Consider the following 9,900-nt stretch of genomic DNA (forward strand, 5'->3'; position numbering starts at 1 on the left):
GAAACGTTGCATAGGATAATATTTGTTGTCAGTGCATTGCGCGTAGCGTTTTGGCTTGCTCTCGCTTCCTGTGTGTTCCCGTTCTCCGCTTGCAGGTGGCACTGTGACGGGCAGTGCTCCGGTAATTCGGCACCACAGAGGAAAAGCGGGGTTTTTTTTTTCTTTTCTTTTCTTTTCTTTTTTTTTTTTTTGTCCTGGAGGAAAACATCACTCAGACAGACAGCTGTTGTCTGAGTGGCTGCAGGTAAGAAAATGTTCAGGACACCCACCAAAAACAATGACGCACTCAAGAATAGAAACGATCGTTTCCGTCCGTGGTAAATAAGAACCTATCTGGTAAATAGCAGGCTCTAAAGTAGGGACTGTCCGGATACTCCTGGTGCTGGAACTGAACACAGAACCTGAGCTAACTTGGCTAACTAATGCTAGCATCGTTGAGCTTGGGTTACCTGAATTTCTGGCTGGGCAGCAGGGGGGGATTTCTGAAAAGTGTACGCTTTCAGTCGTGCTTCTTCTTCTCCTGTTTGTGTGAAACGTCCCATGTTACAGATTGAGCTCGTGGATGAAGAGATCTGCCAGCGGACCGAAGAATTCGAGCAGGTCACCATGGAAACCTAATGTTAGCAACGTTAAAGCTGGACGGCTGTTTAAAGTCTTACCTGCCATTAAACAGCGCTGAAAGACGGAAACACGAAGAGTTTGCCGTGAGTCTTTTATTTTATCTCTCTCTCTCGATATATGGTGATAGCCACTTTAACTTTTTGCTCCAAATAATCCTATTCCAATTTTAAAAATAGCTTCTCTCTTTTTTATTTATAGCCGTAGCCATTTATTTACTGGTATAATGATTTAAAAACAACAACAACAAAAAACTGCATAACTGTATATAACTGTATAAATCTTGCACTAGCAATTCTGACCTCGGCATTATCCAGTGTCTGTTCTGGAAAAGTAATGTATCTTGGTGCAAAATTAGATGAGACATGTCATTATTCAACAGTTATCGTTTATATGGAACAGTGTCAGAAATCATATATATTTTGTTAGTAAGTGTAAGTAATTAGGAAATGTTTGTGTTGTATTTAGCTGTAGTGTCCCCCTATGATTTCTCTACAGGTAGTCTTATAAAATATTATTAGATGTTTATCTAAGCATTAACATTAATTTATCTAAAGAGTACATCTAAAAAAATCACACTGTCACTCAGAGAAAATAAGTTAATTAACTTATTTAGTTTATTGTGCTTTATTTTGTGCATAGGTAACATGTTGTCTCCCTATAAAGCAGACATGTCATAAATGCTTTATTACACACTGTGATAACTATAATGTGTTTCCAGCTTTGAGGACATTTTAAACATTTTCTAGTGCACAATATTTACCTACAGTTATCCCACAAGAACAGATCCTCTTTTTGTATAATTGTGCTTTGCTTTACTGTATTGTGATTCAGTATAGTTTCATACAGAAGCTTTCACTTGTAGGGGTTAAACGCATCTCTCCCTGTCTCTTTTGCTCAGGTGATGGAGTTTCCTCAGCATTCCCAGCAGCTGCTGTCCGCCCTGCGGTCTCAGCGCCAGCGGGGCTTCCTCTGTGACTGCACCGTCCTGGTGGGCTCATCCCGTTTCCTGGCTCACCGGGCTGTTTTGGCCTCCTGCTCGCCATTCTTCCATATGTTCTACTCAGACTCTCCAGGAGGAAACAGCACCAGCAGCTCTGTCACGCTCGACAGTGACATTGTCACATCAGCTGCATTTGGCTTGCTCTTGGACTTTGTCTATGAAGGAGTGCTGCAGCTTGAAGAGTCACCTCCAGTGGAGGACGTATTGGCAGCTGCAAGCTTTCTACACATGAATGAGGTAGTAAGAGTTTGCAAGAGGCGGCTGCAGAGACGAGGGCCTCTGGCTGAGGCAGACAGCACACGCTCTGAAGAGAGTGCTGGTTCGAGGAAGGAAATAGAGACACGGAGGAAGGATGGGGGTGACCGTGGAGCAGAGCCCATGGTGGCCATGGCATCAGATCACTCAAATCCAGTCACCATAGCTGCACCACTGTTATCAGCATCCATGGTGGCAGAGAGGAGCCATGTGGAGACTGTGAAGTCTGAACAAAGGACTGGTGGGCAGTCATCAGAGGCACGAGTTCAGACTCCTTTGAGCCCCGATCTCGCCGATACCACCCAGCCAGGCATGGATGGCCCTCCTCTGCCCCCAGGTGGAGAGCTGGTGCAAGGCTTCATCACAGGCCAGTCTGCCCCTGCTCCTGGAGGTCACATCAGGATGGGGGCTGTGCATCAGGGAGAAGGCACAGCACTCTGTAGTCCTTGTAGCACCACTGAGACATGCAGGTAGATAAATTGTTGATTTACAGACAGAAAATAAGGAAAAACAAGAACACTTCAATGGCAGCATACATTACTTAATTCTGTTCTATAATTATTTAGTGTTGTCTTTAATTCAGTTTCATAATCAGATGTTTTTAAGGGTGTAAGGACATATATATATATATATATATATATATATATATAAAAAACAGGAGAAGTAAAGTAAAATCTGATTTCAATACAGCCTTCACTGAGAGGACTTATGATCATTATTTAGATTAAACCATAAGAAATTGAACATTCTTATTTCTTTTTATCAAAAGGCTTTGTATCTTCCTTTTTATTTTTCAGCAGTAACCAGCAGCCTTCCTCCTCATCTTCTTCTCTGGTCCCAGTGAGCCAGGCTGCTGGTCGCTCACTGGTTGCTCTTCCCCAGTCAGAATCCAGTGCACATCCTGATGAACCGCAACTCCCACGCAATGGCTCTTTAGGGGAACCCTCAGTCACTGATGACAGAAGTACATTAGGCAAAGGACAGCAGATGGTTATGTTGATCCAAGCATCAGCTCTGACCTCACATTTACAATTAAGCGCACCAAAGACGCTGTCCCGGCGTGCGCCTCCACAGATCCGAATTCAGAGTGCCATATCGCTTCAAACCCAGAGCTCAGAATCCCTCGCTGCTGCTCCTCCTCCTCAGAGACAAATGCTTAAAGGACCTGAGGGGGGCACTGGAGCTTCATCTAATACTAAAAATCACCCTCTAATGGGAACAGATAGGAGAGGCAATGATGGAGAGAATGTGAAAGTCAAAGTGGAGGCCATTGTTATATCAGATGAAGAGCTAGAGGATGAGAAAGAGGAAAGCAAAGAGAGAGAACCCGTGATGGAAGTTGATGATGACTTTGAAGATGACATCCAGGAAGAAGATCTGAACAGCCCTCAGTTTCTCTCTTCTCACCCACAGGGCTTCTTACAATTGACCTCCCAAACAAATGATTACTCCTTCCCCCTCTCTCCCTCCTCCTCCTCCTCTGGGGCTGGACCTTCCTCCCAGGATGCTTCCTCTTTCACTGCATCCCTCATTCCTCCATCCACATCTCAGCAGCACTCCGACCCTGTTGCATATTTCCAGGAGCTCCAGGACTCTGTAGGAAACTTCGTAGAGGACGTACCAACGTGTGGTGTCTGTGGAAAAACTTTCTCGTGCACCTACACCCTGAGACGCCACGCCATTGTGCACACACGGGAGCGGCCGTATGAGTGTCGCTACTGCTACCGAAGCTACACACAATCGGGCGATCTGTACCGACACATTCGCAAAGCGCATGACCACACACTGCCAGCCAAACGCAGCAAAGTAGACACAGAGTCCTCTCTGCCAGCGCAGCCACCACCACCACCTCCACCTCTTAGCTAACACAGACACCTTTCAATTCCACAACAAAATGTACAGTATGTACATTTTCTCAAAGACTCCATACTGTTCAGTATGTAATCTGGACCAACCACCTTTCCTCTCTTTATTCACTTCATAGCTGCCTTCACTTCCTCCTTACTAATCCTCTGCATTTCCTGATTCACTATCTTTTGTCTGTCCTCTTCTCTGATTTTTTTAATTCATCAGCTCCTTAAAGTACTCCTTCCATCTGCTCACCACACGTTTCATTCATCAGTATGTTTCCATCTCTCTTTGTCCTTAATCACTCTAAAGCTGAGTTTATGATCCAACAGAGAGAGCATGTTTGCTGTCCGCTGGCAGTTTTGGGGTTGCCCGTATACCTGCAGAGAGCTCCGTTGTCATATGGAGGCAGTGTACAAAGTATGTGGTGCAACCGGTCTGTGAGCCACTTTTGCTTGTGCTGTTGTTGATCCATCAGCATACATACAGCATATATGACATACAAAAGAGCTGAAGTGAAGCAGAGTGTTAAAACAGTAAAAAGTTGTCAACTGCAGCCACTGCCTGTTCTGTATTTTTCACCCCGAATGGAAAGATGTACGCTGACAAACACATTTTTGGGACCATAAATTACGCTTAGCCTGCTGCACATATTTCGTTACATACGTTTGTGAAAATTGAAACCACCATTTTTTAAACCCAGCAGCAGGGGAAATGGCTACAAAAATAACTCTGTGGTCCCCAAGTCTGACGAAAGGCCACAGACCGAGCAGCAGGTATATTCTTGCCTCAACGTCCACCTTTTTTTGTAGTGTTCATGTCGCATATTAATAAAGTTGCAGGGTTTTCTGACGCATTGCTGTGATGACAACCACGCAGGTTAGGTAGTACTGATTTGTAATGGAGAACCAGTCGATCTGAGTTGACTCCCGTGGCAAATCAATCCGAGTAGGTACTAATGGAAAAGGGGGATCTAGAAGAGGGAGGAAAAATCGATCAGTAACATTTGCAATGTGGCGTTATATTTCTGGAGTAAATATAACGCAACATTGCAAATGTTACACACAAAAAATAAAAATCGTGGCTGGTTAAATGTTTGAGTGGCTGAGAGAAAATTTCCCACCCCTGCCACTGACTGACTTTTATATCTCTCACTTTAAAAACGCTCCACAGATACCCCAACTTTCCTTTCTGGAAATTTGATCCCAATCTTACCCACACATATTGGTACTTCTTTTATTCACAAATCTAATCTGTTTAATGTTCACTGTTGTCTACTGGAGCCCTGGAACAGATTTGATAGCTGTACTATTGTGTACTCTTTGTAATATTAAGTGACACCTCGCACCCAAGTTTGTAATTTTAAATACCTTCATCATTGTTGCATCAAAGACGTATGTTTGTTAAAATTATCAGAGATGAAAAGATGTCTAAAAATATTAGTCATGTGACATACTATACCACTTATGCTTTATTAACTCAAAACAAACACAAAGGTTTTATTTTTTTATTTGTTAAATTTGTATGACTGCTCTTTCAGTGCCAGAAAGTTGATTTTTGTGCCATTTTAAACCCCCAAATGTGAGCTCGAACTGTTTTGAAGTCACTTTGTCAATACCTGCCTTGTTTCTTTCTCGTTTTCATTTCCTTCCTCTTTATCTCCAATGCAGTAAGTGTCAAATGAGGAACATAAAGTAACTGATCCAGAAATACTGAAGTTGCATCTGAAAATAATGGAAATGGATAAAGGTGTTAAATTAACTTTTTTATTTCCAGTGACCTGCACAGGATTGGATTTTACATTGTAGTTTACTGCAAGTTATGCTCCCAGCTCTGCATGTCCGGTCGTAACGTCTGTGTCTTATCACCACACATTTCAGACTTTGTTTGACATTGTTCATTAGATACAATCAAATGTTGTCAAGGAGACAAAACCCTGAACGCTCCTGGCCAACATTTCTTGATTAGCTAACAGGTTGATTAATCTCATACCAGTTTTACTTCTGTAATTTGACAGAACAGCATATCGTCTCAAGTGCTTGAAAAGAAGGCAGCTGGACTTCTTTATGTTCTTCTTGCCTCTCATCCAAGCGGCTTCATCAGCTGTCTGAGAGTCTTAGTGGGGACTGTATCCTTGGAGGTGGACCTGAGGGTCATTTACGCATTTGCAATGAATAGTTTTCAAGCACTTGAAACTACCATGACTGAGAACCACCACAGTATCGACACACTTGAACACATGCAGTTTTCTGCCTTCTGTTTAAACTTTAAGTTAATGTTAAACACTCTTTCATTCTGCACCACCTTAAGTGTATTTGTATGACAGCTGCTGTGTGTCGTTATTACCATACCGTTATCATATCATAATTGCAGTTAATACATATTAGAGGGTTTTATAGTAGCCAGTCTACAGAATCTAAATGTGCCCTTGTGAATAAACAGTGTTGAGTAGAACGTGCCACATGAACATGGTAGTTTTTTCAGTGAATAAAACATTGCACACTTTGGTCAGTGACTTTTATTTATTTATTTTTTGTTCACTAGAAAAAAAACATGTCATTAAAGATATATACAAAGGTTGTGTAACTTATTGCTCTGCAACAGCAACACTTACTGAAAATATTTCTTAAGCCTTTCCACCAGTTATCATGAATAACCAGCAAGCGGCGCATTTCATATGTAAAATGCTGAGGAGACATCAGGCGGCCTCTTCAGTCATCTACTGGAGCGTGGATCTGTGAAGAGACAAAATATCAGGACAAACCTGCAAATATCTGAAAATATTTCTGTCTGTGTCTTTTGCATTTTCATCAGTTGAATTAAACACAGTTCCTCCACCAAAGAGAATGAGCCTCAACTGAGGTTTTCAGTGCAGTGTAATTTGAGTTTACAAGAAAACGTTATATTTATGAAACCCGGTGAACATGTACTGAATAGCCACAGATGGAAATGTAATATAGATCCAGGAAATAACTGGTAATTAACTCAGAACAGCAGCTTCAAGCAACAACTGGTATTACATGCTTAATTTTTTGTAGGATGTGATTAAAGGTGACTGAATAGTATATGAACCTGCTCCAAAATACAGCCAAGGGTATCCCAAGATTGTTTGGGTCATATTTCACCAAAAAAACACATTATTTATGTTAAATGTATTAAATATTAATTACTAGGAGACAAAGTTTGGTTTGATCTTGGATTAATGGATCCAAGAGGGGGAAAAAACAACTCACTGCCTCAGCCAAATCAGGCCAATCCATTGCCATCACAATAGTATCGTCTGAATTAGGAGGTGTTTCCAGGTTCCAGTAGGTCATTTTGTCAAATACAGAAGATACTTTCACTGTCCTGTCCTGAAAACACACATAAACACAAGTTACAAAAACCTCATCTACGCATCTGATTTTATGAAATAGTTCTTGGACCCACAACTCCAGTGGTATTTACCTCCTGGTCTGAGCCGGGTTTGTTGATCTCTTTCAGTACCAGCCCCGTGTAGCCCTGCGGACAGCTGATCTCCTGCCCCTTTAACCCACGTCCCCTGAATGACACTGACTTATCTGCAATGTGAAAGGAAAAAACAAAACAAAGCATTGAGGATTCTTGATGTGTGCTGTGTAATGCGCAGTTTTCTTTCCTAAAGCACCTACTTGTCGCCTCCAGTCTGTCTAAACTGATCCTGTAAGGCTTTAACTCACTCTCATAAGTCTTCGCATAACATCCCACTTTTAAAGTTTTTGAATTGTTTAAAATCTTGGGTCTCACTTTTATGACCTTACAGGTTGAGGTCCCCACATATTTTGTCAAACTACTCCACTTGTGTTCTCAAGTCCTTAGGTAGGGGTCTTCTTGTGATTCTGCAAACCCATTTGAAAACTAAATATGATAGTGACTTCCAAACCTCCAGAACTAGGGAATAGTTTACCACTTTCTACACACACCCTTTACTCTGTGGCATCCATTATAATGAAGCTTAAAACTCATCTGTTCAGACAGACATTCGGGTAGTGTTCATATGTGTCCACTTTGCTTTAGCATATGCTGGTTTTTGCGCTTTGTTAGTGTTTTCTGTCTCAAAAAGGACAATAAAGCTACATTTTTATTACTTACTTAAGTGTTAAATAGCAACTCACTTTAACTAAAAATTCCCAAGAATTCTTAAAAACCATTCCACTTTTACCCCAAAACAAATTAATCATATCAGAAACAGCAGTTATTAAAAAAGCAGTACAAATAGTTTAAAACCAGGATACTGGCAGCTGTTTGCTTTATTTACACATTTAGTGATCTTTTATCTCTACATTTTTATCTGTCCACTGTGGATTAATCCATATTAGCAGATATCAAAAGATTTTGTGTTTACCTTGTTTCTGATCTTTGGTGGTAGCAGTGAAGTATTGGTTGACCTGTGCTGGCCCATTGTGTTCAATCTCACATGGCATGAGGTGGACTGGAGCTTGCAGTGCCTGTCCCACTGATGATGTACAAAGTCGAATAACACTGGAATTACAGGACATCCTGCAGCCAGGAGACAGAAGAAAAAAGAATGTACATTTTTAGTTTTTAATTTAACCTCAGTCTCTTTTATCAAACACAGTCACAGACTACAAAAAAAGGGGAAAAAAATTGTATGTGAGACAAACTGAGCCACAAAGTTCAGCCTTTAATCTGAGTGTTTTTCTGCAATTAAAATAATTTTTCAACTGCAGATGTCACAATACAAGGTTCACAATAGTAGTTTTTTTTTTTTTAGCTCTTATGTCCAGCACACTAGTGTACTCAAAAATAAAACAAACAATGAATCATCTGCAGTTGATTCAGAACTCATGGTGACTTTAATGTTACTCCACCTGTTTACAGCTTTTTCTGTTGTTCTGCCAGCCTACTTGTCTGATTGCCTGTCAACCATAACTGTCTGTCAGACCTTCAGCTATGTAATCCATGCATCACAGCACAGGATGAAACTTTTTGGTGGACAGCTTTCAGTCTGTCTGAGTATCTGAGAGCAGCCAAAAGTAATACTTACTTTAAAACAATATTTTTTTTCTGGCTTTCGATAAGAATAGTTATTTGTTGTTCTCCATTTTTCATACACAGAATACGACATACTCAAAGTGAGCACATGTATGTTTTCCAAAGAATCCCAGAGAAAAAATTAATTCCTATTAAATAACATACAACATGCAATAAAAGTCTTACATTTATTTAAAAGACATATATCTCCACCCTTACCTTTCTGCAGTTTTCCAAACGTGAAACGTTAAACTGGATCTTTTCCGGTAAACAACAAACACAGCTTGTGATTGGACAAAACCTTCTTCTTCTACGCCAGAAGATATTTTGGCGGTTTTTTTCTGCTCAGCCCCAGAATAGCGCCTCCTCCCGGTGAAGCTCGATGTTTTCGCCCTTGAACTGTGACTCACACTCGCACCTCTAGATATGAGATAGTTAGCGTATCCTTTTTATTTATTTATTTATTTGGTGGGGGGTTAAACACCTGTCTTTGTAATTTTGCTTTCTATTTGAAGTGAAATTAGCGGCCAACTCAATTGCTTCGATTTTAAAGGTTTTGTTTTTTTTTAAAAACACGTTCATTCCCAGTTTTCATTTAATATAAGTCTTTGTATTTTATTATGTACGTATATATACATATATTATATGTCTGCATAATATCATATATAACATAATAAAGTAATTATTACATAATTATTAACATAAATAAATACATTTTGAGTAGCACATAAGTAGCACATAACAAGTACTGTTATGTGCTACTTATATATATATATATATATATATATATATATATATATATATATATATATATATATATATATATAAAAACACCCAGCGCGCCCCTGCGGGCGGTTTATCCTTCAAGCTCGGGTCCTCTACCAGAGGCCTGGGAGCTTGAGGGTCCTGCGCAGTATCTTAGCTGTTCCCAGGACTGCGCTCTTCTGGACAGAGATCTCCGATGTTATTCCCGGGATCTGCTGGAGCCACTCGCCTAGCTTGGGAGTCACCGCACCTAGTGCTCCGATTACCACGGGGACCACCGTTACCTTCACCCTCCACATCCTCTCGAGCTCTTCTCTGAGCCCTTGGTATTTCTCCAGCTTCTCGTGTTCCTTCTTCCTGATATTGCTGTCATTCGGAACCGCTACATCGATCACTAC

The 9,900-nt window shown here is 40.8% G+C and overlaps 2 protein-coding genes across 3 annotated transcripts; one reads left to right on the forward strand and one right to left on the reverse strand.

The window, feature by feature from the left end:
- Positions 1-155: 155 nt before the first annotated feature.
- zbtb3 (zinc finger and BTB domain containing 3) lies at positions 156-6,239 on the forward strand. Of its 2 annotated transcripts, none has more exons than XM_082546948.1 (4): positions 156-244; positions 550-704; positions 1,520-2,346; positions 2,674-6,239. In XM_082546948.1, exons 2-4 carry the CDS (start codon positions 618-620, stop codon positions 3,740-3,742), a joined length of 1,983 nt encoding a protein of 660 aa, XP_082403074.1. In that variant the 5' UTR covers positions 156-244; positions 550-617; the 3' UTR covers positions 3,743-6,239. The 2 variants fall into 2 exon arrangements, with proteins under 2 accessions (XP_082403074.1, XP_082403075.1); XM_082546949.1 differs by having other exon boundaries at positions 2,677-6,239.
- Positions 6,228-9,089, reverse strand: rnaseh2c (ribonuclease H2, subunit C). Its single transcript, XM_082547026.1, has 5 exons — positions 8,957-9,089; positions 8,088-8,242; positions 7,172-7,284; positions 6,958-7,077; positions 6,228-6,459 (listed from the first exon to the last, which is right to left on the reverse strand). Exons 2-5 carry the CDS (start codon positions 8,239-8,241, stop codon positions 6,436-6,438), a joined length of 411 nt encoding a protein of 136 aa, XP_082403152.1. The 5' UTR covers position 8,242; positions 8,957-9,089; the 3' UTR covers positions 6,228-6,435.
- Positions 9,090-9,900: the final 811 nt, after the last annotated feature.

This window comes from Aulonocara stuartgranti (assembly GCF_965226115.1).
Source record: "Aulonocara stuartgranti genome assembly, chromosome: 2".
Taxonomy (NCBI): Eukaryota; Metazoa; Chordata; class Actinopteri; order Cichliformes; family Cichlidae; genus Aulonocara; species Aulonocara stuartgranti.

What these genes read in the sequence shown, in the direction of transcription:
- zbtb3 (XM_082546948.1), top strand. Translation starts at nt 618, where the DNA reads ATGTTAGCAACGTTAAAGCTGGACGGCTGTTTAAAGTCTTACCTGCCA. An exon ending in GGAAACACGAAGAGTTTGCC is followed by an intron (nt 705 to 1,519) that starts GTGAGTCTTTTA and finishes TCTTTTGCTCAG; the next exon opens with GTGATGGAGTTTCCTCAGCA. An exon ending in AGCACCACTGAGACATGCAG is followed by an intron (nt 2,347 to 2,673) that starts GTAGATAAATTG and finishes TTTATTTTTCAG; the next exon opens with CAGTAACCAGCAGCCTTCCT.
- rnaseh2c (XM_082547026.1), bottom strand. Translation starts at nt 8,241, where the DNA reads ATGTCCTGTAATTCCAGTGTTATTCGACTTTGTACATCATCAGTGGGA. An exon ending in CACCAAAGATCAGAAACAAG is followed by an intron (nt 7,285 to 8,087) that starts GTAAACACAAAA and finishes TTCACATTGCAG; the next exon opens with ATAAGTCAGTGTCATTCAGG. An exon ending in AACCCGGCTCAGACCAGGAG is followed by an intron (nt 7,078 to 7,171) that starts GTAAATACCACT and finishes GTGTGTTTTCAG; the next exon opens with GACAGGACAGTGAAAGTATC.